Source organism: Fusarium oxysporum, chromosome 3 (assembly GCF_000149955.1).
Source record: "Fusarium oxysporum f. sp. lycopersici 4287 chromosome 3, whole genome shotgun sequence".
In the NCBI taxonomy this organism is placed as follows: Eukaryota; Fungi; Ascomycota; class Sordariomycetes; order Hypocreales; family Nectriaceae; genus Fusarium; species Fusarium oxysporum.
The window spans coordinates 4,201,004-4,228,738 of record NC_030988.1 but is presented as its reverse complement, the minus strand read 5'-3'; the positions used below and the strand labels follow the sequence as shown (position 1 = coordinate 4,228,738).

General features: G+C 47.8%; 6 protein-coding genes across 6 annotated transcripts; 2 read left to right on the top strand and 4 right to left on the bottom strand.

Moving 5' to 3' along the window:
* Nucleotides 1-6,729: 6,729 nt before the first annotated feature.
* Nucleotides 6,730-9,465, top strand: FOXG_19422 (uncharacterized protein; the record flags this gene model as incomplete). The annotated part of the gene is made up of 5 exons (XM_018399636.1): nucleotides 6,730-7,076; nucleotides 7,125-7,740; nucleotides 7,978-8,345; nucleotides 8,457-8,723; nucleotides 8,781-9,465. The coding sequence occupies 5 exons, from the start codon at nucleotides 6,730-6,732 to the stop codon at nucleotides 9,463-9,465; spliced, it is 2,283 nt and encodes a 760-aa protein (XP_018242878.1).
* Nucleotides 9,466-10,198: 733 nt separating this feature from the next.
* On the bottom strand, nucleotides 10,199-10,930 carry FOXG_19421 (uncharacterized protein; the record flags this gene model as incomplete). Its single annotated transcript, XM_018399635.1, has 1 exon — nucleotides 10,199-10,930. One exon carries the CDS (start codon nucleotides 10,928-10,930, stop codon nucleotides 10,199-10,201), a length of 732 nt encoding a protein of 243 aa, XP_018242877.1.
* A 1,875-nt stretch (nucleotides 10,931-12,805) lies between these two features.
* FOXG_06842 (CMGC/CDK/CDC2 protein kinase) lies at nucleotides 12,806-13,901 on the bottom strand (the record flags this gene model as incomplete). The annotated part of the gene is made up of 3 exons (XM_018385488.1): nucleotides 12,806-13,031; nucleotides 13,089-13,764; nucleotides 13,865-13,901. The coding sequence occupies 3 exons, from the start codon at nucleotides 13,899-13,901 to the stop codon at nucleotides 12,806-12,808; spliced, it is 939 nt and encodes a 312-aa protein (XP_018242876.1).
* A 3,538-nt stretch (nucleotides 13,902-17,439) lies between these two features.
* FOXG_19420 (uncharacterized protein) lies at nucleotides 17,440-18,136 on the top strand (the record flags this gene model as incomplete). The annotated part of the gene is made up of 4 exons (XM_018399634.1): nucleotides 17,440-17,559; nucleotides 17,614-17,749; nucleotides 17,797-17,933; nucleotides 17,984-18,136. The coding sequence occupies 4 exons, from the start codon at nucleotides 17,440-17,442 to the stop codon at nucleotides 18,134-18,136; spliced, it is 546 nt and encodes a 181-aa protein (XP_018242875.1).
* Nucleotides 18,137-23,214: 5,078 nt separating this feature from the next.
* FOXG_19419 (uncharacterized protein) lies at nucleotides 23,215-23,682 on the bottom strand (the record flags this gene model as incomplete). Its single annotated transcript, XM_018399633.1, has 2 exons — nucleotides 23,215-23,458; nucleotides 23,516-23,682. The coding sequence occupies 2 exons, from the start codon at nucleotides 23,680-23,682 to the stop codon at nucleotides 23,215-23,217; spliced, it is 411 nt and encodes a 136-aa protein (XP_018242874.1).
* A 235-nt stretch (nucleotides 23,683-23,917) lies between these two features.
* FOXG_19418 (alcohol dehydrogenase) lies at nucleotides 23,918-24,180 on the bottom strand (the record flags this gene model as incomplete). Its single annotated transcript, XM_018399632.1, has 2 exons — nucleotides 23,918-24,060; nucleotides 24,120-24,180. The coding sequence occupies 2 exons, from the start codon at nucleotides 24,178-24,180 to the stop codon at nucleotides 23,918-23,920; spliced, it is 204 nt and encodes a 67-aa protein (XP_018242873.1).
* Between the last annotated feature and the right edge of the window lie 3,555 nt (nucleotides 24,181-27,735).

Below are 27,735 nucleotides of genomic sequence, written 5' to 3'. Positions count from 1 at the left end.
CAATCGTTTAACTTCCTCCACCAAACCAGTATCGTTCTTGAGACGGTCATTTATTAATCGTTGTATCGCTTGGTTGGGCTCCCATCCTTCGGCTTTCTGGGCTGGGAATAAGTACCAGCAGCCTCTCCAGTCATGGAAACCTAAACATCCTCGACAAGTAGGTCCATCCGGGTTCGGATTGACGGTCGTCTCTGCTCGTTTTCGTTTTGTTGATACTCCTCTTCCGCCGCCTCGTGCTCTACGCCCGCGGCCTTGACTTCGTGTGTCTCGATGTGCATAGGATGTTTCGTCCGTCGCCCAATCTGAAGCGCCTCCTTGGACCTCAATAGTGTCGTTATCGCGGTCTGTGATAGGAGGTCTGTCATCCCTAGATGTAGTGCCGTATGTGGCTATGAATGCACCTCTCTTGATTCCTGATGGTCTTCCGCTGGTGCTGGCCATTTTTGCTTCGTATCGAATGTCGGCAGCGACCTCTCGATAGTTGAGGGAATTATTGAGGATTTGAGGGCGTCGGTGTTGTCGGAAAGTAGATGCCCAGCTGGGGAGGACGTGATACATTGCTCGGTTCAGGTCTTCCGCCCAGCATTGCGCGTCGAGGGCATCAGGGACTTTCTTGCTGATCGCTTCGGCCATGGTCGTCTCCCACTCCGTGACCCACTCGTTGAGTTTGTTGATCTTCGGGGCTGTATGTACGGCTTTGTGGTACTTGTCGCGCGCTTCGGGTCGAAGGCGTTCGTTGTATACCACTCCAGATCTTCGTAGCTCCTGATACCACTTGTCTAATCGGTCTCCCGTGACGCAGGATGTTTTCTGATACGTGGCCGAGACCGTCTTGAGGACAAACTCGACCAGCTTCTGCTCCTGTTTCTTCGTCTCTCTATACGCCATTTCTTTCAGAGAGTAGATCCTGATATCATGCTCGTATTCCGCTCTTCCTTCAGACGTCAACTCTCTGATTCGCCGGGGCGGTACGTAATCTGAGCCGGGCGTCATTGTGCCACTATCGGGATCGTCCGGATCTGCTTGTCTGGGGTAGTCTCGGATTTCTGGAAGTTCTGGTCGCTGAGGCCATCGGATACGATCGGTTGGATCAATATACTGCCACAGGTCGTAGGCGTGCGCCAGTTTCTTGAATTCGTTGGACCAGGAGTCCCAATCCTCCGGAGACGCGTAGCTAATGGTCCTCTCGGCGTGTTTGGCCGACATGGTGATAGAATGAACCGAAGGTCGTATGCATTTGGGTGCGCGGGTTGCTGAGATGCAATTGAGACTCTTAATTGTCAGACATTACGTGTATTCGGTTCATTGATGTGAATTGGTGTATTCATGTTGTGTTCTGTTGAAATCTGCCCCTTAGAAGTTTTACCATTTCGGCTGTAATCTTAAAGTATCCCTGCTTGCACGTGAGGCCCCAGCACCTGTTCAACAGAAATACGTTAGCTTGTATGGCTGCTTTCTAGACAAGAGCATGAGCGTATTTGCATATTTAAACATACAATAAAATAATCTCACTCATGATATCACATGCTTCATATAATGAGTATATAAATTTGATTTACATCTCTCTGTCTATCTTAACTCCTCTATCTGCATTCCATGATATGCCCTTATCTGGCCTTAGTATAACTGCTATAGCTGGCTCGCCTCATCACCAACGGTACAACACAAGCCGATATGATGACATGTCCATTATGCCACCCACGAACCAGAACTCATATCACTATGTCAAAGTGATCAAGATTGACGATAGCGACCTGAAATACCAAGGTACATCATTAAGCACCTGGTATGAACAAAGCCGACGGGAAGCAGTGCGACAATCGACGATCACTCATCAACAACATAACTAGCATGGCGGTCGTACTTCATATCAAAATAATTACGACAAATCGGCGTAAACGAACTTCCCAACCTGCATTTCATGACGCTAGTATGTGCTGCGCGGGAGAGGAAACAAACAACAGACATAAGCATGGTGGCCGACTGATGTACTAAAGTGATAATAAAGGCCAAGGGTTGTCGAATACGTGGATCACGAGAATGAAATACTTTAGACTAGGACATTCAAATTCGAATAAGATATTTCACAAGATTAAACAAGGAACTTGGCTATATACCAGAATATAAAGGTAGCTCACATTTACAGATAATCAATTGACGTCTCTACACTGATATAAGGAATACAGGATAAAAAGCGCCACGCAACCGTTACGACTTTTTATTCGTGAATCAGGGCGCAACTTATAAGAAAACCATAAATATAAGACACATCTTGAACCAACTCAGAATCAGCGACCTAACCACCAAGAGGGCCAGCACAACAGATATGATAGACAAGCGATTTGCAGAGGATTAGAAACAAAGTTGGAAACGGCGACACAGTGCGCATCCCGACCCGTGGCATCTTAGTGCACGGTATGCCACCAGCTCAAAGCAAATGGACAAACTTCGAGTCCGTCGGGGATGGATTCTTGCAGGATAATCAACCTTTCATACCCGCCCCGGAGATTACGTATATAGGCTGACTCACAAAGCCCTCACTTACAAATTTAGCGTCTTCCTTTCCGCAAGACGCAAAAGCAATCGATGAGCACCTCATCTGGCAAGGCGGAGTGTTCCATTCTGAATTGTATGACGGGCAGTGACGCATAAGGTGCGAGGGGCCATTCTGAAAGGTGTCGGTATAAACTTTTGACATCATATCACACCCGGCCAAACCCGATGCCGCGCCAAATTCACCCCAGGCTGTTTATACCGACAGATCATACCAATTGCGCCTGATGCTTGTACTCGTTCCAAGCTCCGCATCGCCATAAATCAAGCTTTCTGGCGCGTGATGCTCTTCGGAAAGCTGGAACAGGTCATGCTGAGAAAGCGGCAACAACAATGGCGATAGCAAATGTATCCCAAGCCCCAAAGATCAGCCCAGGATCTATCCAGTCGGAGGAATGGATCCAATTGTCATTTATAATTATGTTTTTTATATCCCTTTTTATCTTTTATGCTCTTCTTATCCTATACAGGTACGTAATCTCATATTAGCAAGTATAGTCCCTCTATTTCACAAGCTAAGTATGGAAAAGCCTCGAATTGAGCAACATCAGACATAACCAGATCCGGAACCAAGAGGATGCTGAGAGCAACCTTTCAATCAGGAACATGAGCTCCGAGTCTAGCGATTTACAACGGCTAGACCCAATAGCTCCGCCGCGGACGTACAAGCAAATAATAACAAAGACAGAGACTGCAGGCTCAGGGGAGCATTCTACCTGGCCCCGCCGGCAGGTTGTCTGGTAAGCGATTCAGATTAAGAGATGTTTCATTCTCAACTTAACCCTTCTTGTTTTATAGTGTTATATGCTTGGAAGTGATGGCAGGTAGTGATATTGTCCGTCGGTTATCGTGCGGACATGTGTTCCATTCGAGTTGCATTACTCTATGGTACCTAAGGCAACATTATACTTGCCCCTTGTGCGTATCACGCTACATACCAGCGAACGGTACAGATATCAGAGCAGACAGCTAAATAGCGCAATATATTGAAACTTTTGTCTCGAGATGGCCCTTACATAAGGCATTATACTGGTAGTCTGTAACCTAGGTGGCGCAAGTTGGATTGAGGGAATAGAATTTATATGTTATTGTGATAACGTACATGATAAGCGAGTGGACCAGACAAGCCGGTGGACCAAAAATCCCTCACCCTACAACATTTCTATTTAATCAATTGATTCTCAACCATCAATCATGTCTCAATCAAATAAAGAGGCAAATATCATTCTTCCACTTCAGGCCTATCAAAACAACCCTGAATTAGGTCTCCATCGTGCAGCTGAGATCTACCAGGCCTCCTATGGCTCACTCTGGCGCCGAACCCATGGCATTTCTTCCCGATATGATATTATACCTAAGTCACGGAAACTATCTGATCTAGAGGAGCAAGCTATTATTCGGTTTATCCTCGACCTAGATTCGCGAGGATTTCCCCCGCGACTGCGTGATACCATGCAGTACCCACCTATCGGCAGCACCCACCTACCGGCAAGCAAAAAGAAAGTTTCCCCATACAAACTGCTATTTTCCAACCCCCTCACAGAGAGTCACCAAAAATAGGAATACCAAACTGATTGCTATTTTCCAGTTCGGAATTGAATGTATTTTAATATTCTCTTGGCCTCTTAACTGCGCGCCCAGAGCGCGTGCGTGCCACAGGTAACTCTTCCGCCTCCGAATTTGAGCCCTCATCCTCTTCCACTCCTCCCACCTCGATCACTTCCTCAACAGCCTCTGTCTCTTCAGCTGCTTGATTTGGTTCAGAAATATTGTTACCACCCACTAAAGCTTCGGCTAATGTCATAAACTTCCTGTTCGGATTCGGTATCGCCTTTCTCTTCTTGCCTCTGCTCAACCGCCCAACTTCTTCCTCTAAACTGGCTACTCTTGAGCTTAGCGAGGCGATCTTTGACTCTTGCGCTTCGAAACCTTTCGATATCACAGAATAGCGTCTCCTAGTTGAGGGACTCTTGTTCTTCCCAAGATCTCTGATGTGACGACTGGTCTTTGGCGTATTATCAGAGTCGACTTGTCTGTCTTTTGAGCCCTCTGATGCAGGCGTTGTTTCCTTCTTATCTGGCTGAATCTCAGGATGCATGAGCGCTTTCCGTCGTGAGATCGGCCAGTTTCCAGTCACTCTCCAACCCGAAAGGATGTTTTTCTTCGTCATACCCACTTCCCTGGCTTTGGCATAAGCCTTAATGAAGTTGACTTTGTCCACCGGGGCAGAATCAGTCAGGGCGGCCAACTTTTGGAGTTCTTTGCGGTATGTAGCCTTAGAGGCATTAAACACGCCGTTGTCAAGTGGCTGTAGACCGTGGGAGCAATGGGCTGGCAAGTAACAACAATATACGTTGTTCAAGAAACACATAGCCATCCACTCATCCTGGATTTAGGGTCAGCGGCACTTTTGGTTCAGGAGGTTCAGGACAGGCAGATACTCACAGACACATGGCTTCGATGACCATCTAATATAATGAGCCTCGCATCGGACTCATCTTCCGGTTGTGTTTGGGGAAGATAGACCTCTCTGAGCCACTCAATTGCGATATGGTTATCTGTCCAGCCGTTGTCGGAAGTGATATAATACCAGTCGGCCACCTCCTTGAGCTCATTGATAAACCACTGTTGTTGAAGTTCTTTGCCTTTGAAGATAATCCCCGGTTTCATAAGACGGCCAGTTGCCGTGACGGCCTCCATAAAGCAAGTCCAAGTGCGGGACTGGGAGCCTTTAAGGAAGGCGTTCTTCCTGGGATCACTACTGCCGACAATCAAAGAATCCACGCCTAGATTTGCAATATATTAGGTGAATCCTTGGTCAAAACGACAGATACTCGCCAAATCCAGCAATTATACCGCCCTCATCAACGTTAACCGTGTTCTCGGGTTTCATCCAGCCATACTCTCTCTCCCGAATATCAAAGTACCAATTGACAACGGTCGGGTAAAGCAATCGGACCTCGACGCCTCCTGGCGTTTTCTTATCTTTGTCTTTATGGATGGATGTCGTTTCATGAACCTGGCTAGCCAATGTACACTGACAGGCTTTTCCCTTCCTTGTTGTCGTAGGAGGGCATTGACGGTGGTGCGAACTTGACTGTGAGAGGGAGCATAGCCTAAGGCCTCTTGCCGAAGTATCCATGCGACTAATCTACACTCCTCAGGTTTGGATGGCAGCTGGGCAGGTTGTGTGACCTTTGACCTAGACGGTAAGCCCCTTAATCGGTCCCCAAGAGTCGACCGAGGGATCTCACGTTTCTGGGCGGGTTTATTCTGCGAGAGGCCGTTATCTGTGACATCTAACATTGCTTCAGCAACTTCATCCTCTGTATAAGACACGCGTGGCATTTTTAAAGCGAGTATTAGGGGCTGGCGTCGGGAACATTAGAAGGAGCGTCGGAGAGGCTGGGTGTCAAAGGAGATGTTTTGACAAATTTTACATTAGTCCCGTGCGACCATGCTGCATACATAATCAAAAAGGCAATGTGATTATATCAGACTAAACGAATTCCCCAATACAACAGAAATTATTCTATGCTAATAGCTTCAATTGTGGTCAAATATTGTGTAAGTGAAATTGGGCATTTTGTGTGGGGAAACTTTTTTTTTGCATGCCGGTAGGTGTGTACTGCATGGTAATTCCAGTCGCCGCCTCTTATGTTCTGCACTTACATAGTAAGCTATAACCTGGCTGCTAATTGTAAGAAGATGCTTATTTACTTGGGAAGGCTTAGAGGAAAGACAGCGCTGCCCACAAATCAAATCCAATCAAACAAACTGCCAAACAAATCAATCAAATATGCCATAATCTTATTTCAAATCAAACAAATAGAGATGCCTCGATTTGACATGACATTTGATATATTTGATACAGGATATGAGGTTGGCGATATGATCTATCGGGCTGGGGGAACGCGTCCTTGCAGCCTACCCGGAACCGGCTTAATGCTAAAAGCTGGCGAGCTGATCTGACCAATCATAGTCGCTACTTAGATCCTCTATTAGTGGTCTACCCTCGGCAGGACCTTATCATCGGCCGAGGAGAAAGTAGCCTCTTAACTTTTCTGTCTGTCACCCCCACAGCATCAAACCGCGTCGGTGCCAGTTTGTTTACTTCTCGCCCACGCGTGCTATTCCTATCGATCGACGCGTAACCTGGTGAAATTTAACGACATCATGCTTCCTTCTCCACCCTCCGCCTTTGCTCTCCTCCGATCACCGAGAAATTTGGCGATCCAATTTGAGCTAGCGACGCAGACGCCATCGCCAGATCACCCTACCGTTGCGGATCTTCCACAAGCAGTATGGAGGAACAAACGATATGTTTTAGACGAGCCCCTTTCTCGGAAAGGCTCGAAGGGCCGGAAGAGCTGGATCAAGCGCCACGGATTTTTTGTCGTTGAGATCGACACCAACAACAGTCCGTTAAGCCCTTACTGGGCCTGCCGTTTGTGCGACGCAAAGGGTCAGCCTGAGTTCTTCGCCGCTGCTGCTACGAGTTCGGCAGCTGACCATCTCCGCAGGTATGAGAATGTGACATGGCGAGCTTAAGCATCATTGACCACGCGTAGGTTCCACAGGATCTTCGAGAGCAGTCAAGGCGCCGACACAGACCCGTCAACCGATGAGACTGAACGGCCTAAGCGACGGCGCTTGCAGTACAGCGCCGTGCCGCGTGCTAGAGTCGCGATGATCCGAGAACTGAGCCTGGGACTTCTGATCAATACCAATGTTCCCTTTTCTTTCTTTAGCGATACGTTCTTTCAGCAGCTCGCCTGGCAACTTGACCCTCATCTATCTGATCAGATATCATGGAGCCGGCAATCGATGAGCCGCTTGTTGGATGACATGTACAAGACCAAGAAGGACAGGGTCAAGCAGGAGCTCTCGGATGCCCTTAGCAAAATTCATCTGAGGTTCGACCTGTGGACATCACCGAATCGACACGCTGTCATGGCAGTCATGGCTCATTTTCTTGACCGCCAGGGGAAGCACCAGTCGCGCCTACTGGCACTCCGACGCCAGCTCGGGTGTCATAGCGGAGAGAATCTCGCGGTGACACTTGGGCAGGTTGTGCGTGAGTGGAAGATAGAGGATCGAGTTGGAACAGTGATCTCGGACAACGCATCTTCCAACGACACCTGTCTTCTGAACTTCTACGGAGATCTCGATGCAGAAATGAGCTTGGTGGACATCCCGCGCTAGGCGTATGCGCTGCTATGGACGCATCTTGAACCTGGTTGCTCGCGCCTTCCTGTACGGCGAAGATCTTGAGGCTTTCGAGGCTGTATTGTTTATATTGCGCAGTGTGTGCTGGGTGAAAGTATATTTTATACAACTTGGTTATTTATTATTGAGATGAGAGCTCTTCTCGGTTTTATATCTCTAGATAGTTTCATCTAGGACTTTGAACTTTAAATCTAGGACTTTCAGACTAATAGTCTGAATCCTGAAGATAAGGGGGATTCCCAGATTTTCCAACAGGCTGAATCTCAGGTCTTCAACTTCCTTGGTCGCCACGAGGATGATCTACGACACTGGAGAGAGAAAGGGCTGGTAGGAAAGCTCCACAATGTTGTCAAGTTTATCAGGTCATCTCCTCAGAGGAGCGAGCTCTTTAAGAAGATCTCGCGCGAGAATGACGAAGCACAAGAATATCTCTTGGCGGGCGAGTCGACGGCGGAGCTAGAGGTCGTCATGAACAACGACACGAGATGGAACTCCACTTATCTCAGATCTTTCGAGCGCTCGTCAAGCAGGGAGACATTAGGGCGTTCTTGGTTCATCCAGAGGTGGAGAAATGGCTGCCCGAGGCCGACATGTTGAAGGGAGATGACTGGAGACTCTTGGCAGAGATCAAACATATCCTTGAGCCATTCTATCTGCAAACTATGAGAACGCAGGGCTGGGGTAGCGAGGGAGGTGATGACAGGCATGGAGTACTTGCTGGAACACCTGGAGGATCGGAAGTTGTTCCATCATGTTGTCCCAGACAACGCAGTGGGAGAGATTACAGATTCTCAAGTCGAACCGGCCCGAGGGCGACCGGATCGAAATCGGCAGCTTCCTGCTAGGTTTAGAGATTGCGAGATGGATATGCATCCACGAAAGTCAATGGAAAGCTCCTTGCCAGGTCGTGGGTCGGGACAATGCGATGATGGACCAGGCAAGTCATCAGGATCATCGGGAATCGATGACATGGGGAAGGATCACTGACGCTATCTGAGACTGTCCATCATAACCGCCTGGCAGAAACTTAATGAGTGCTACACTAAGCTTGGAGAGACACCGTTGTTCGCCGCATCCATTATCCTCAACCCGTCACTCGGCATGAGCTATCTGGAGGTGAACTGGGCGTCAGAGGAGCAGCTTGTGTGGGTGAAGGATGCCAAGATTGGACTGTCTGACTACCTCGACCGCTGGTACCGCTGCAGCCGGCCGGTGGATGAGCAGCAGAAGGCGATTGTGGAGAGAGCGGCATTCCCAATTGTACCACGAAAGACATCTGAAGCTAGTGTGTTTAGGCAATGGGCTAAAAGCAGGACAGCGAAGACTACGGCGATGAGTAGCGAGCTGGAGCGATATCTGCGGCTAGAGCCACAAGAAACTGAGGATCCAATTGAATGGTGGATGGGTCGGCGGGGGCAGTTTCCCATGGTCAGCCAGCTGGCTCTCGATATACTTGCGATACCGGCGATGGCGACTGATTGTGAGAGGTCATTCAGCCTGGCCAAGCTGACGTTGACGTCGCAGAGGCTCTCAATGGCGACGGAAACATTGGAGAAGTTACAATGCCTCAAGAACTGGGTTAGGCATGGCGTGGTGAAGCTAGGGGCGACAGCGGGTGGGAGGGATGAACTCCAGTGGGAGATTGGAAATAGTAGTATGGAGAGCACAGATGTTGAGATTTGAAATGTTTGAAATATTTGATCAAGTATTTCAAACAACACATCCAGTACCGGAGGCTGTCAAATATCTTAAATATGATCCCGGATTTGATTTGTTTGATTTGTGGGCAGCGCTGATCAGTGGTGGTGTTTCTTCGTCCGATTCTCCCATCGCGCTACCCTCCCCATTCTGGCCCTCATTTTCGTCATGCTTAAACCTTTCGTCCTCTTCGTCTTCTTTTTCTTCTTCATCCATATCACCAGCTTCAGAATCGCCAGACTTCATCATGACAATGCTTTCAATCGCTCAAGGTGTTGTGCTCACAGTGTTCCCCTTAATCAGCTCTCTCTTCACCGAAGTCAGCTTTAACGTCGACTCCATCGGGTGACTTGATAGATTACCAAAACCCCTCGGTCAAAGCATTAGCCTGTTTCCAAAGCTCATGGCTCCACAATGCTGATATCAAACTAGCAAAACCCCCAGATAATACAGTAGGCAGTGGTAATATTGTTCAGTAACCCCAGCATACCCGTCTGACAAGCAGTTTTGATAGCTGTATCAAAAACTAGCACCATCAGCCATTATATCTTGTTACTCACAGAGAACTCAGCGACATATGATAATGATCTGACATAAGGAGTGCCTCGAGCGTGACTTCGGACCCCTGGAAACAGCTCGTTAGGGTCCCTGATGGAATCCACTGCGGGACATGGCGTGCGCTCTAGTGCTTTGATTATACTTGAAATGATATTGCTTTCTAGTCAAGCTTTCTTCTGAAATCCACCTCGAAGTTGACGCCTGAGTTATCATCCCAATTTTCCTGACCATTGACGATATATCGCACACAAAAGAACAAAGGGCTCGAGTCAAGCTCATCCGCATCAAATAGCCTAATGCCAACAACAAATTTGTAGTAATTTTGCCCACTCCTAGAGATTGGCGCACGATAATACTGCGCTGAGGTTTCGGAGACCGTCTTCCAATAATCTCGCGTAAAACGACAAATGATTGAATTTTCAAAGTCCAAGCTGGCTGCCACGATAAGGACATAGAGAGTCATGCGACGGCTAGAAAAATAGACTCTTTGGACTCTGACATCCATCGACTTTCGGGTCGAATCCTCATCGGGGAAGTTAGATGTAAAGATTTCCCATTGAGGCGACGGGGCTACTTGCTGGTTGATTATCCTTTCATCCAAGAGTGGATCTATGCTCACAAATGATGAACTAGTGTCGATTGTCAGTGGTTTGTCGGTGTTTGAAAAGTAGCGTACATGCTCCAAATCGGGGCCAAAATGAACAGTCTTGAACGAAGGCTGCTTTTCGGCACTACGACGATGACCGAATACATGCAGAGCCGGACGTGACTGTTGCTGTATCCTTTCTCCCCCTCTTTGGACGTGGCCTCCATCGGTTGTAACAATCGCCGTGTAACTGGGCGTTGTCGCAGAGGAAGCGCAGTTCAGTCCTCCAGTGTGTTGTTGATTCATTGTGGCCCTTCCGTTTGCAGTACAATTGGGATGCCCATGTTGAGGGTCGCCCTGGGGCTTCTTTTTCGAAGTGGCTTGTGATGGCAGGGTATTCAATCGCAAAATCCGCCTGGCGCATTCTTGCAAGCCTTTGGAAGTCTTGAAATCCTTGCCAAATGATTGGAAGATACTATTATCTTTGGAGTTATGTAAAGTTGAATCTCTTGGAGTGACCGAACAAATGGACGTCACACCACGATATTGTTGGGTTGGATTACGCGATCGTAGTGGCATTACCGGGGCACTTATGGCTTCTGATCTTGCCTCCATGTGTCTGCGTGCGAGCGGGGGTCAGGTGTCGACGGAATGCAAGCAGAAACAGCAGGAAACTGGTTGGAGACTGGTTGAGAGCCCGCGCTTGGGGCGTCCTTTTCGTATGTAATCTGGGAGAAATAGATGTCGAAGAGCTGTATTTTACGTGTGGTATGATATATGAGGCGAACGATTGCAATGCGTGATTTTCCGCTGGACAACACAGCAAGAAGCTGGCGTAGATAAAAGCATCCTGACAGGTGGAGGTTTAGTAGATTAGGTTATGATGGGGGAGGAGGGATTTGTGTTACATGTTGAAGGTGTGATTGGTGATTCAATGTTGACTTTTGTTTATGACGAATATGGCCGTGGGTTCATGGGTCATCCAAGATATGGTGACACTGGTGCCAGTGCGGGGAGTGACATGTGAGAAAAACCAATGACTCCGAGCATATCGCTCTTCCTATGCCTCAGAGGACCTAAATTGTACCATCATAGTTTTCAAAATCATGATACGACAAGGAAGTTGTCTCAAAAGTAACATGTGAAATCACCACACCGCAGGCGGCTCAAATCATGAATACGTCATTGCAGTCAGTATTGTCCAATAGTAATTGAACTTTCCTAACATATACTCCAGCCAGACACGTGAGATGCCACAAGAAGTTAGAAAGGGTGACGTTGACGTACCATCATCAAAGCCTCAATTCTGGTACTGACAGCGGGGTCGGTCGAATTAAAATGCCTCAAACGAGAGGTACTTTACTGCCTACCTAACTTCTATTTATGATAGGAGTACTAGCAATTCCCGTAGCTACAAAGAGGAACCATGCACACGCTACACCAATAATCAGTCTGTCCCCTTCTTCCATTGCCGTCACTCTCCCCAAGGGGCCCTCTTTTTGGCTTTTTGACCTCACTTGGCCTTGTCGAAGGCCCTGACATGCAAAGTAGTCCAACCTCATGTGCCGGCAGACAAGGGGCTCTTTTTGCTATATTTTAGGGTCGGATTCGCCCCCTTCGCGATACCTCTTCCTTGACTGACTTTCTTGATATATGTTGAATCAGGCGTTGTAAATGCACTCTCGCCTCTTCCCATGAATCATATACCCCTTCCCGTTTGGCTGGGGCCTGTGTAGTTAAGCAATATAGCTATTGATAAGGGCCACATCAAGAAGAAGGTCCAACAATGTGCCTGCCAAGGGCCGCAGCGGAGGGAATGATCATAGGCATAATATGACCTCAACTGGCCACCTCGATCAACATGGTTCATTTCGTCGTTATAAGCGGCAGCAACTGTCGGGGATTTTATTACCTTAACAGCTTCGTCACCAAAAAAAAGCGCTGTATCGGCTTGGCCTCTGACTTCTTAGAAGACGGCCTCTTTCTCTTTCGATCAACTCGATGGTCGCCCGTGAACACAGTAGAGTCAAGCGAGAGTTGCATAGAATAGAATCAGGCGAGAAGTATGTGGAATCAGATTCACAACCCCAAAGTATGGTCCACGTTTCATATCCAGTCGCATGAACCTAGTGGTAATATGTGGCAGTTCCCCTACTTGTAGTAAATTTTCAGCTGGCCTGACTACGCAACAAAGCCTTCAAAGTAAGGGTGGTTGCAGGCCTGTTTGGCCGAAATGCGTCCAGCCGGATTGTAGATCAGCGTCATATCGAGAAGTTCGAGCCCTGCTTTGTTGAGGTTATTGCAGAGAGCCTGATCGTAGTTACGTTGCCACTTAGGAAACGAGGACTTGAAATCACGGTACGAGGTAACTCCAGGCCAAACGTCTTCCGTAGGAGTACCCAATGTGCTAGGGGATCAACGTCAGACTTCTCACCCACAGCATATGCAAGGGCGATAAACTTACCGGAAGATTTTAAAGATCTTATCAATCTCAGAGTCACCAGGAAATAGCGGCTTTCGAACGCACATCTCTGCAAAGATACAGCCGACAGACCACATATCAACACCCGTCGAGTATTGTTTTGCGCCCAGTAGAAGTTCAGGTGCTCGGTACCAGAGCGTCACGACATCATGAGTGTATGGGCGCAGAGGCACACCAAACGCTCGTGCCAACCCAAAATCGGCTAACTTGAGATTTCCTTCCTTGTCGATGAGGAGATTAGCGGGCTTCAGATCTCGGTGCAAGATACGGTGGGAGTGGCAGTAATTAACGCCAGCACAAAGCTGGTACATGAATTTTCTGACCACCGTGTCGTTCATGCCTAATTGCATGAGGTATGCCGATGACCCCTCCGGAAGCACCTTGCCTCGTCCACCGTCACTGACCGGTAAGGTCTCCATGTACCTTTTCAGGTCGATATCAAGGAATTCGAAAACGAGGTAAAGATTGTGGTAATCAGCGTGAACGATGTTCAGAAGACGCAAGATGTTAGGGTGCTGCAGTTCCTTGAGGAGAGAAATCTCCCGGATGGAAGTGCTCGGTACACCCTCATCCTCGGCTTCGAGACGGATTTTTTTCAATGCTACAATTCGTTCCCCATTGGCAAGGTCACGGGCCTTGTAAATGGCACCGCAGGCACCTGGTAGATTTAATTAGTCCGGCAATTAAATAGGAATATACTAAAAAATACCATGGCTGCATAAATGTGGCCAGGGCCCCAGAGCGAGGGTCAGACGTACCTTGGCCAATTTTCTCCAACTTCTGGTAATTATCCATGCTGTGGGCTTTGGGCGAGAGTGTTGAGATCTGGGGGTATAAGTGTATGAATGAGATTGCGAGCTGTATTACACTATGAGAGGATCGGCTTTTGGAGGCTACTGAAGACGATTTTATCGCACGTCGTTATTCCCATCGGGTTGTAAGGTAGGATTTGGTTAGCCAAGGGAAGGCCCTGGAGAGGAAATGGAGACGAGGAGGGTAAATGATAGGGAAAAATGAAGGAGAGGATAGAGAATAGAGATGAGAGGTTTCTGTTGGTCAATATACAGTCGCTGCCATGTGCGGGGCCGGTGATGGCTGCGGGCCATGACCTCAGGGTGGCAGCTGCTACTGCCTAGAACAGACAACGCTTTGATTTATGTATAAAGAGCTGCACGACTCAGTGCATCCTGTCATTAAGATTTTGTTCCTCAGATAATCCTCATTAATTTCCTGATGCCATCTCAGATCCTCGTAGAGCCAATTGTCTGACACTGAGCGAGTGAAATTGGTACGGAATACAGACCGGGTCTCTATAACAATTTTTGTTAAATGGCAGCTAAGGAGGTCGTCGAAATCGTTGTCGTTAGTTATCTGAGTCGATCCACGATGCTATCTGTCGTGATGTGCTCGATTGTAAGGTTAAAAATTCAATCGTTGATATCGGGTCCAGACCATTATGTAACGGTAGGGAACTCAAAGTCCCGGCAATATGGTACCTCTGTGTTCTCGTGCCGGTGGTGTGATGCACCCAGTGCGGCGGTCAATTCAAGTTCAAGCCAATTTTCATGAGAAGTGAATTACGGCGCTTCTAGCCCGTAACCTGAATCGAATTGATGAAATGGTGTCAATATGACGTGAGAATGAACGAATGAATGAAATTTATTCCACCTGGGAGGACTAAACTCGTAGGGCCAAGTACGCTAGGCTATTCCTAGTTCTAAGCATTTCTGCTCGCGTCTCCCGGGAAGTCCCAGGCTCCTCACTGCTAGTTTAGTCTCGTCACACTTGACCTTGTGACAGGCCTGCTCGAAGGCCAGTTTCTCCAAGGGTTCCTATCCTCAGCAACTAGAGCTTGGTCTGCTAAATTGAGGCCCTTTGGTGGTGGTATCGTCAGATTTGGCCTCGAAATATGGTTGGAAAGTGAGTCATCCATTTTGGTTTGCATCGAGTCTCTTCGTGTCCAGGGTGTAAGTCAAGGTGCCCATCTAAGGCCATCTGATGCTGCCTTTCCCCCACAAAGTACGAGAGGTTTCCCATTATTTTCTGTCCTAGTCGTCGCATGCCATCTTGCTGCGCGTCACATTGCGTACACCGAAATAGAAAGTGTCCCATCATTTCGACTGTTTGCCCACAGTTACTCATCTCCGATTCTGCTGCTCGAATCTTGTCCAGGTAGTTATTTATTCTAGGCATTCCGTGCGAAGCTAGGAGAGCATGTGTCTGCTTGGTAACACTTTATTGATTGACCAGAACATACACACGGGAGACCTGGAAACAACAGCGATAGCGCCGAGATGCTTGCCGGATGAACTACATGGTCGACACCTGACCCTCATGACGGGCAGTCAGGATAATGTACCGATCAAGAGATCCACAGGCACACCGGACTCCAAAGGAGTAGGAACATATTTGGTGAGTATTTATAGTTTTTGTTCTAAAACTGTTGGAAAATCCGGGAATCCCCCTTCCCTTCAGGATTCAGACTGTTAGTCTGAAAGTCCTAGATTTAAAGTTTAAAGTCCTAGATACAATTATCTAGATACATAAACCCGAGAATAACTCTCAGCTCAATAAGAAACAATCAAGTTTTACAAAAATACATTTTCACCCAGCACTACTGCGCAATATAAACAACAAAAACTCACTAATACATTGCGAATATAGGTTTGGATTCCTTGGTTATTAGAGCAGTGATCTGAAGAGGAAGGCTGTCCTCACTGGCTTTCAGTCCCGTGCTTGGACTAGCTTTATCGAAGCCGTGACTGCAGATGGCCGTTTCTGAAACAATGTATTATGTTCAAAGGCAAAGAACTTCAGCGACACCGGTTTATCAATGAGTTCAAGAAGGTAGCCGACTGGTATTACATCACTTCTAACAACGGCTGGACGGACAACCATATCGCAGTCGAGTGGCTCAGAGAGGTCTATCTCCCCAAGCGCAACCAGAAGATGAGCCTGGTTCCAGGCTCATTATGTTAGATGGCTGTATAAGTCATGAATTAATGAGCATATACCTGGTCTGAAGCATAAATGTTGCTGACTTAAAATCCAGGATGAGTGGATGGTTACTTGCTTTTTCAACAACATATATTGGTGTTACCTGACAGCTCAATGGTCTCATTCTCTCCAACTACTATTTCATGGAGCTTTAAATGCCTCGAAGGCTATTTATTGCGATGAACTCTAAAGGCAGCCTTGATAACGGCATAAAACGCCAGTATGAAGGAGGAAATCAGCGGGTTGAGTAAAAGCAGGAGGAGGAAGGCGATGTCCAATCCCAACAAGAATTTCATGACATTAGTCGAAGCTCTAGTGGCTGGAGAAACTATTTCCGGGCTAAACTAAGCAATTAAAGAAACAGGGGCTATTGAGGATGTGATTGAGGTGGGAGGGATGCAAGAGGATGAAGGTCCAAATTTGGAGGCGGAAGAATTACCCGTCGTACGCACCCGCACAGGTTGTGAAGTAAAAAGACCGAGAAAATATCAAAATTCATTCGATTCTAACTCGAATTATGGAAATAAATTTGCTTGTACTGTTTTTGTTCATTTTTTTCCTTTCAAGATTGAAAAAGTGAATTTTGTATGAACAATTTTCTTTGCTTACTGGCAGAGGGTTCTTACCGGTGGAGGGGTACTACTGCATGGTACAAAGTATACCGCTAAGGTGTCGGGAAATATGATGCAGCCACCTAATTGCAGTTAGCCTCTGAGACAAGCATTGAGTGAATATTGTTATGTGTGTAGCTTGTTTTGACTTAACAATGAGAATTGACGGGATTACCAGGTCCCAAGGATACAATCCACGCAATAACCAGATATTCTCTTCTCAACATTTCCTAAATACAATTACTGAACAATCTCTCCACTAGAAATCGTTAGCATGACCAGACACCAGACATGTGCCCGAGCTCATCCCCTCGGCTAGCCCTTTGGCCGCTCCGATTCGACTGGTAAGCTCCGAGCTTTGCATCCGGCATCTGAGACGCCGCTATTATTGGCCCGTGAGATTGAGCTTGGACCTTGGAAATAGAATTGTCAGTTACATGTGCATGCCGATCTTTCTACCCCCTCAAACGCCCTATCTCGCGTAGTGACTGACTGCAGATCGAGTGTTCATCGCACCCTCTGTCTCTCATTGGACCAGCTGAAGCACGATTCCTCTATATAAGCTGACACTTCCCCAGACTCCGTTGAGAGCCTCCAGATGCAAGAAATTCACTGTCGCCATCCTATCACGCCTAATCCCATACAGCATTTCCTGTATACAGTATATCAGACTGATCACCAAACGGCCATCTGATAACGTAAAATTACCCTCAACTTGATTCAAGATGAAATCCTTCTTCCTTCTCGTCACTGCTCTCCTGTCTTCCTCTGTGTTGGCACAGACCACTACCCAGAGTGGCGTAGAGAGTGGTGGGCAGGGCGGCTCTGTTCTCCCCCAGTGCGCAGTAAGTTGATCTACCCTCACTGCAGCTTTGAGTCTAATCTGACATCCAACGCAGCAACCATGCGCTCTGAAGGCCATCCAAGACAGCAAGTGTGGCTCTGAGGACCCGGGTTGCGTCTGCAAAGCCCAAAGGTTTGCACAATCGTTTGTCGGCTGCGTCGACACCAGCTGCAGTGCATCTGACGCCGCTGGTACGCCCATCTATCCTTATGCTGAACCATGATCTAATATAATAAAGCTGCGATCTCTGCCGGTCTTCGCCCTTGCGAGGCTGCCGGTGTGTCTACCGAGTCTGCCTCCGGACTGCCCAGTGCCACGACCGTCGAGTCGGGCGCTGTAGCATCGGCTACTGCACCCATTGTTCCTCCACCTGTTGTAAGCCTACCTCCCTCCGTAAGACGATCGTGGACCAACTGCATATCAAGGTACCCACTCAGCCTCCTGTCGCGACACCAACTGCACCTGCACCTGTGTCTCCAACGCCCGTTCCAACTGCAGGTGCGAACTCGATCAGCGCCGGACTTGCGTCTATCGGACTGACTTGGGGTTGGATGCTGTTCTTATTCTTTCTGATGTAAGGAAGATGCAGGCGCCGGATACATTTGTCTTGGTGCCAAGGTGGCCAAGATTGTGAAGCTTTCATCGGATAATATACAAGCAAGATGAATCATTCTATAGGTATATACGCACAATGGTGATTCTCAAGACTATTAGGAGTCTTGTCACTGCTCGTTTTGCTACTACAGTTGATCGAGACCAGAACTACTATTGGTATCAAACGGAGACAATTTGAAGATACCATATGATACGATAAGTACCGTGGGATGGCCGCACGAAGGGGTCGGATCGAAATCACCCGGGGTCTCGAGGAGACTGGCAAGACTATTGGCATGGCTTGCAGTAGTCCAAACTCTAGTCCTCCACTCCACCATTCACTTTAGCCCCGATGCCCACGGCAGCTGTGTCCAAGTATGACTGGCCGTTTATTACCTGTGGCACTCAATATGGGCCCTGGCCAAACCCGAAACGAACAAGGTGACCGTTGGTTACTAAGAGCGGGTGTCCATTTCCACTACTGTCAACGTCGCTGTGAACTGCACAGAGATATTTTTAGATTCCCCAGTATAACCACCGTCCTTTTTGCAATCTCCTTAGATTTCCTAGTAGCTTGGTTCTCGTAAAGCTTATTGCTGCTTTAGGGAATGACCAATGCGCGACTTGAAAGTCGACGTCATTAATGCATGTTGAGTTCCTGGAGCTGAATATCTAGTGAGATTCTCTGGGGCTGGTCCTTGGCATTCTTGCCAAGCTTCGTCTGTCTCTATGACCATCACTAAGATCTCAATTTTGATGAAGGATCATGTCGATCTTGATCTCCGGCCCAGGTACCGGGTCCGGAGACGAAGACTAATCAACATTTTTTGGCATCCCGAGCTTCGCCGATAAGACTCATGCCGAGGATCCAGTAGCAACGCTGTGCATCTCCGACCATTGGTTATGACTAGATAAGACATAAATGTAGTCTGTGCTAAGGTTTGCATCCCGCGCTGGATCAGCGGAAGTCGGTGGTTGGGTCAATGCGCATGCAAGGTGACCCGGGTATATGGTAATAACCATTGATCGGCCAGCCATGGGGCCATTGAACATGCTGTGGTCAGTAGTCTTGCCGTTTCGTGATAGAACTATTGAATGTAGCTGTATCCTGTCATGTTGCCTTCGTCTAGGACCGTTTTCACCGTCTGTTGTTACACGTGATACGAAGTGATACGAAGTGATACGAAGTGATACGAAGTGATTGTACTTTGCTAGTTTCGAAATTCTCGACTCTCGGTCTGGCCATGATTGGAGGTTCACTTCCCTTTGTCTATGAGACAAAAGCATTTGCTTATGTCTGAGGCCCAAGACTTTGATCCGTACTCGAGCATCGGCGCCGTTATATGCGCCAAGCCATTGTGCTGTCTTATTCACTATTGGTTCCTGAATATTGAGGGGCCACCGGGCCTGCACTATTCGCAGGCGATTTGAGTCAAATCGTCCACCAAACTGGGGTTGCGGGGTCAACAAATTGCGCCCTTATCGCTTGGTCGAAGCCGAGTCAATGATTGGTGCTTAGGGTTAGTTAGCGCCATTCTGGGGTCAGGGTTATGCAACTGTTCGACCCGGTGCCGGCATCGAGTCGCACCGTCGACAAGAGCATCAGCTGAAAGGCAGAGTAGTGAAAGACATCAAAGACTACTGTGGATCGATGGAGCTAGCGGACCCGAGATTCGCTGCGCTGCCGGAAGATAACAGCCCAGCTATCGAACTTCTTACCACATTGGAAAGATACAGCTCCGCCGCATGTAGGTACCATGCGGTACCACCTGCCGTACTGTTGAGACGGTATGAATAAGATAATCCGATCTGTTGGTGGCTAGGATTTGGATACTACGGAAGGAGCTGTAAAAGCTGAGACGGCCACAAGTGCAACCGTGGTGGCTCCAGGTATAACTAAGAAGTTTCGGCGGCCAATACATGGGCACCTAGGTGCCCAAATAAAATAGCGCACCAGGTGCCCAAATTATGTCAGCAATCGTCGCCCTGATTGGCCAGCGACGGGTCTAAGGTTATAATGCTGTTTTCTAATATTTTCAAAGGACAAGCCAACTAGTTACCGTTTGACAACAATACAAAGTTCTGCCTTATCCTCCGCTGCATATAAGGTTTCTTGCTCTATACTATCCATTTCTGCTTTTCGCCATATTTCTGTCATGCCTCTTCTTTTGTTTGCTAGAGGATTCTTTCCCATCTCCTTAACAACTTGGGCTTCGATGCGTTCATCTTCCGCCTTACTCCAATCCAAATACGCCATCATCTCTTCTTTCGTCCATTCTCTTGATCCTGTTGACGTGATACAGCGCTTGGACATCTGTTTGTAGTCCAGACACCACTCGTAGCTCTGCTTGTCGTACCTGAGTGGAAGCCCCATCGCCCTGCGATATTGCTGATTTGTTTTGATGCTGCCAGCCGGCTTCGCCGCATACCACGCGCTTCTTGCAGCGACATATCTTCCAAATATGGCTTCTGGCGAGTCATACCTCAGTAGTGGTTGCGAAGGAAGGTTGCGCGAATCGGATGGTTCGTGATTCAGATATTCTTTGCCAGAAGGGCCTGACACAGTTCCAACGGGACAGTCTGGGACGTCAGAATGTTGAGGAGCTGTAAGCGAAACTTGTACAGTATGTGAAGACTGGGCAAGTGGGGTGTGTGCAGTAGCGGGAGAGCGTGCAGTAGCTTCCGCAATACATTCTAGCACTGGCATGCCTTCAACTACTGAAGGCCCTTGGCTCACTGAAATCGCCTCAATTGGGTCAGCCAGACTTGGGACTGCGACCGGGGTTACGTCCGGCTGCGGGATTGACTTCGAGGCCGGCGCTTCCTGAATGAGCAAATCCTGGAACCTCAGAGGACACGCTCGTGAGGACCTCGCGTGACCAACAGCATGACATCTGCTACATGTGCTGGGCGCTTTCTTGCCAGGCTGAGAGATCTCAAATCCAGAGGGTTCTCGTTTGGTGCTCGTCGCAGGTTGACCTCTCGCCCTGATGATGCCCTGCTGTGGGGCTCGACGTGGCTCTAGTATGGGCCGGGGCCGATCCGCGCCTCGCTTTAAGTTCCAGTGAGGATGAAAATGATCAAGCAAAGGCTGCGCTGTTCCTCCTCGAGTCTCTTCAAGGTGTGAGAACACGGTAGCCCATGTGAGGAGGTGAAAGACTGACTGCAGGGAGCTTGGGGAAATGCCAAAGCTAACTTCCGTTGTTCTTGCACTTTGCGCAGGGCCTGGTGGGAAACCTAACCTTGGACAGCCTCGAACATTCCTCCAGAGATATCCAAAGGTGTCCGTATCTGTTGAGAGGCTCGTATGTGCTTCAGTTCCTTCAGTTGGTTGGTGACCGCATGGCGCATGGCCTGCCAAGAATCGAAGAGGTCGAATGTGGAGGTCTTGATGTATGATTTGATTAGGGAGTGAATTCCTTCGGCCCTAGATGGCAATTGTTAGCTTTCCGATCTCTATATCTGACCCTGGACAGCTACCTCGAGGTGGCCACATTACCAAAAGAATTCTAGAAAAGGAATATAACAACATGCTTTAATGATTCTCTCTTTGTGCGGCTCGAGCCAGTACAATTTGATGTACCCAACGGCCCGGGGGTATCTTTTGGCGTACTTGAGCTCGAACTTGGCTAGGCGCTCTCTGAATATCTCTTCTGTTGGCGAATCCACAATAGTGTGCCAAAAACCATAGAATTCGTCCCATTTTTCGTCCTCTACCCGGCCGCTTGTGGCGCCACTTTTCAGCACAAAGTCCGGTTGACAATACTGCAGGATTGCCTTATTAACATGCCAGAGGCAAAGCAGGGCCTTGGAGGAAGGGAACCAGGTTGCAGTTGCATTTATTGCAGCGAGACATCGGTCAGTTAAGACTACAGAAGGGAGCTCATGATGGTAGAGTGATTTGAGATGATGAAGTGCCCATGAATAGTCTTCTTCTGATTCACCGGACAGAAATGCAAATGCGATGCAGAAGGAACGCTGACAAGAGTCAACTCCGACCATGTCAAGCAGCGGCATGGCGTGCTTGTTCGTTTTATAGGTACAATCCAATAGCAGTACGTCCGGGTTGCTTTGCAGATATGCAACAGAGTCAGGGTGGGCAAAGAATATGGCTGTCAGCCGATTATCCGAGTCCAATCGAACCCGGCACCAGAAGCCCTCTCCCTGTAGTTGGTCGACTAACGCTTGGATACTGCTCTGGCCCTCACGCAGATCTCTTCTCGTTGCCGCGATCCGATTATAGATGTCTTGCTGCGTCGCAAGGGTATCTGAACTGTTATGGAGGTACGTCCTGATATCTCGAGGAGCAGCGCCAGCAGTTGTCAGGCTCGAAATAATTGCTGCATCTCTCTCGTTAAGTTGGCGATGCGCCGGGTGTGCAGACGCGTCCGGACTCGGTGGATGATTGTGGTGGGCATACTCTTTGTCTGGTCGATGGCTTAGGACCCACGTATTTCCATCCAATGATTGCTTGGCCAGCACTGAAAACTTACAGCCGGTTCTTCGGCTACAAGTGCGGCGTTGGCGTGTAATAGATGTGCTCGGTGGGAGTTTATTTCGATCACAGGCAAATATGACTTTGATTCGGCCACTTGACGTCTTTAATGATTTCCCCGTCGTGAACGCATAACCTCGAGGTTTCGCCCAAGAATTAATGGCTGCCAATAGAGACTCACGGGATTTGTATATGCCTTCAGGCGGGAGGGCATCGTCCGGGAAGGCAAGCCGGTGGCTTTGGTCCATTTTCGTTGGCTGTGTTGCTATCATACAGAGCGCAGGTCGCGTCGGTCATGTCAAACGCGCGCTGGCCAATCAGGGCGACGATTGCTGACATAATTTGGGCACCTGGTGCGCTATTTTATTTGGGCACCTAGGTGCCCATGTATTGGCCGCCGTCTTCGACCAGGACTTTATGTAAGCAATTGCTTCGATTATATCAATCCCTAACCTGTTCCTGCGATCTTGGAGGGTTATTTTTGTATCGGAGAAGAGACGTTCTAGCTCAGCAGATATCGCAGAAAGTAACAAAAGATCGAGCGCCATTTTGGAAAGGTTTGGATATCTAAAGCGTTTGTTGTGTACCCTCAGGCCAACACCTTCGTACATCTTTGACTTTGATTCTTGGGGCTGATATATAGTCCAAATACTCGTCAAATAGGGTAGGAAGCTCGGGATCCTCATGTTCGTCCTCCCATGCAAGAAACGAGTTCTCCACTAGTGTCTTTTCAACCAAGGACTGGGCTGATGATTCCGCTGACTTGGCGACTGGTGCGTAACGAGACTTCCAGAGATCTTCTACGGCAGACCTATTGCTCTCAATTCACTCAGGATTTCCCTCCCAGGCGGTGTCAAAGTAGTGTCACTTTCGATAAGGGCTAAGGACGGTAGCTACAACATAAGCAGACGACCGCTCTGTAGGAGTGCAATATGCGTCGAGTTTCGCCCTTCCAGCATCAATACAAAGCGCCATAAAAGCGTCATCTACGTACTCGATCAGTGCAGCCTCAAATTTGTTAAACAGGAAGTCCATTATGGGTAGTGTTCGATCGATTGCATGCGCGTGACCTTCTGCAGCCGTGGTGGCATCGGTGAATGATTTGAGGAAGTTGCAAATCTTTTCAGCTCAGCCCACTCTTGTTCGGAAATTAGAGACTATTAGAGTTGTCCTCTCAATTGGATATATAGCATACGCGAATCAAGCTTAAGGTCCTTCTCCTTTGAGCAATAGTAATCAATTTGATCTGCTAGCTCAATGGCTCTGTTAATCATGTGAGAGGTATCTTCCTCTTCAGTGGCCAATCGCCCATCATAGCATGTAAATCGGTATGAAAGATGCCTGAATACTTCACATTAACCAGTACCTCATCAGGGCCTGGCATATGCACGGGGACTTTCTTATGAACTACCACTGTTAATTGATATTAGTGTCTAGCGTACCAAGTTTGAGATAGACAAGGAGACACATACGGCCGCCGGGCTTTTCGAGTACTTGCGCCCATTGCTCCTTTGGGATTTCAATAACAGGCATGGTTAGTAGTATATTCGGGAATACAAATCAGCAGAGGTGAGCCGGCTTAGCATCCATACGTTAATACGCGTCAGGAATTCGAGATAACTTACTACTTTTAATAGTAGCTTTGACATATAATAGGAACCACGGAACTCACCGATATATTCCACAAAACTGTGCTAGATTAAGTGAATACGCAAGGTATCATATGATTGATAGCTAGCCATAAAGTTAAAAATACAGCAATATGACTTCGACCATGTGATACAAACTCTGCTTGCTGGATTGAAGTTGAGCCACGAAAGCATGTACTGCTAGCACAGGTGCCAGTTCATGAGGTCGTAATTACTCGGTGTAGATGAACCACCACGCCGTATGCTTTTCACCTGTTTGTTCTGATATGTGTATGCTCTGATGGAATGAACTGAGATACGCATAAGGGACAGGTATAATGTTGCCCCAGGTACCATGGAGTGATGCAACCTGAATGGAATGTATGCCCGCAGGGTAACCGACGGACGGTATCACTACCTGTCATAGTTTCTAAGCATATCGCGCTGTATAACAAGAACAGTTAATTTAAGAATGAATCTGTCTAATGATTTGAATAGCTTACCAGATTACAAGCGCGTCGGGCCAGGCCCAATGTTCTCCTGGGCCCTCGATTTCCATCTCTGATGTTACTTGCTTATACGTCCGCGGTGGAGCTATTAAGTCCAGCCGCTGCAAGTTGCTAATCTCGGAGTTCATGCTCCTTGCTGGTGGGTCGCCCACGGAATCTCTTTGGACCGGAATCTGATTCTGTCTGGTGTTCCTACTCTTGAGCCTTTCCCATACTTAGCTCGTGAAATAGAGGCGTTGATACTTGCTGACTAGGGATGGCATACTCATAACTTATTAGAAAGGCATAAAAGATGTAAAAACATGTAAAAAACATAATTATGGGCAGTAATTGGATCAGTTCCTTTGATTGGATGCATTCGGGACTGATCTTTGGGACTTGGGACATATTTGCTATAGTCATGATTGTTGTTGCGTTCTTAACATCACCTGCGCCAGCTTGCTGAAAAGTGTGACGCGCCAGAAGGCTGGATATATGGTTAGGTGAAGCTTGGAGCGAGGACCGGCATCAGGCGCATCTAGTATGATCTGTCGGTTGATAAAACAGCCTGGCGTGACTGGCGCGGCATCGGCATTGGCCGGGTGTAACATGATTACGAAAATTTATGCCGACACCTTCAGAATGACTCCTCTCACCTTACGCGACACTGTCTGCAATACAGTTCAGATCGGAACAACCTGCGTTGCGAGATGAGGTCCTCAACGATGATCATCGCGTCTTTTGTAACAGAAGGCGCTGATTTTGTAATTGAGGACTTCTTGAGCCAGCCTATATATGTGATCATCCGGGGCGGGAATGAAAGATTGATTATACTGAAAGATTCCACCCCGATGGTCAACTCCGAGCCCATCTGCCTTGAACTGGTGGCACGCCACTGGCCGGTACACGCACTGTGGCGCCGTTTCGAACTCTATGTTTCCAGTCCTGTGCAAACTGTGTGGGTGCTATTGTGTCTGTTGTATTGGCCCTCTTGATTCTTAGGTCACTGTTTCTAATCTGGTTAGGGCATAACTCTAAATATATCATGAAAGCCTGTCCCTATCATATATTTATCACATAACCTGGACTACTAGCTACTGTTTTTTGCGGTAGGGCGACCGGCGACAGTGGCCTCCCATAGAATTGCGCAAAGAATGTTTGACCGCTACCAGGCGTTGATGGCGATAACCTTCCAAGTCCCTGGACTTTACGCTTTAAAAGAATTCCCTTTATGGTGAAGAAAGAGGCATCCACATTGTAAGGTTGCATGCCACCCATAATGACATTTGGTACTTTCATCACGGTAATCTCCAGCTTATGCTGGAGTCTTATCAACTTAACTATCGTCATCTTAAATGTACGCCAATATCTATTCACATAGCCATAGACTACTCGAGATCAATGCATACCCATGGCTATCGATTAAAGCTTGCACCTCCATGCTAGTCATATTCGCACCTTTTTATGATGCTTGAAGGTAGATCTAGTCTTGCATTTATGGTACCCCTATCGGCTTATACTCCGATATGCATATAAAGAGCGGCTATGGTTGCGTTGGGCCTTACATTCTTTATTCCACATATCAATGCCGTAGGAACATTGGTAAAGCCTCTGTAAGCCTAAGCTACTTCTGCATCCTGGCCTATCATAAGTTTCTTGTTTTGATCCCGTGAAATATCTTGTCGGAATTTTAATGTCCCGATCTAGAGCTTTTTGGATAACCCCATCGCCATTATAATCGCTCTAGTTTAGAGTTTCGGCCACTCCGACTACGTCTGCTATTAACGTAATGTAATAAATCATTTTCCGAGCACTCTAGCCAGAATCTTATCTCTTTGACCAGCACAAGACTGCAACGAGGTCAAGACAGGGGTCTAGAGCCAATCAAAATTAGCGTAACTCAAGGTACATCCCCACACACCTAATTTTGCGTGTGATAGAAGTACCAGCAGCTTGCTGTGTTACAAATGGCTATCTCACATACTTTGCAGCCGTACCGGGTCTGTGACCGCCGCTGATTTCCTGATATCGGCTGTAGATAACCTCCTTTTTTGCTTCTTTTTTTGAAGGGTCGAGGCTGCCCTTGCCGGAAGCCTTTGCAAGCTAGGCAGTCGGAATTTTTGCCTCTACGGATATGATTGATATCTCTTTGTAGGTGAACTTGCCGTGCTTCAAGATCCTCGCTGTCTTCTTCCTTCCCTGTACGGCATCTCTTCCTTATGCCGCTATCGGTGCCGTACTTGTTGAAACTGGCGTTATAAATAGCCTCTTTCCAGTCTTGAAGCGTGGTATAGGGCTTCCAATGCGGCTGCCGGGTCTTCTTCTGCAAAATGAAGCTATTCGCAAGTGCAACGTCAAGGAGAAAAGACCAAAGCAACGCCTGCCAAGGACCGCGCCGGAAAAGATGCTGATATGAGGTATAGGATCTTATCTGATCGCCGCGATCTACGTGATTCATTTCATCGTTATACTGAGCGGCAACAGAAGGAATAGGGATTATCCTAGCCTGATCTCCATTGAAGACCTCCTTCAGGCGTTGTGCCTCTGCCTTTGTGCCTCTTTTGGCGGGCAACTTCCTCTCTTTTGGTGTGCGGTTAAGAGGGGTTATGCCGTGCATAGTTGAAAGGAAGAGCACCACAGAGCTATCTTTCCAGGCAATTTGAAGGACCTAGAGGGAAGGAAAAAAGATAGATTAGTAAGTGAAATATAGGTAAAGTTGTCCATACCTGTTTATCCTTCGTCGGGATCAAATACACCTTATTAAACAACAGCTGCTTGCCATTAGGAAGCTTCCCGGTCTCTTTTATCAGCTTCATGTCGGTGGTGATGCCGCAATTAGGGCGTGCTGTGCCTGTAGCCCGTATCCAAGCTGCCGAAGGAGGCGGAAGAGCTGCGGCGACGAGAAGAGGTTATCCGTGAAGACGTGATGTGTCTGCGATGTCAGCCTTTTCAGTAGGTGAACTACCACACTC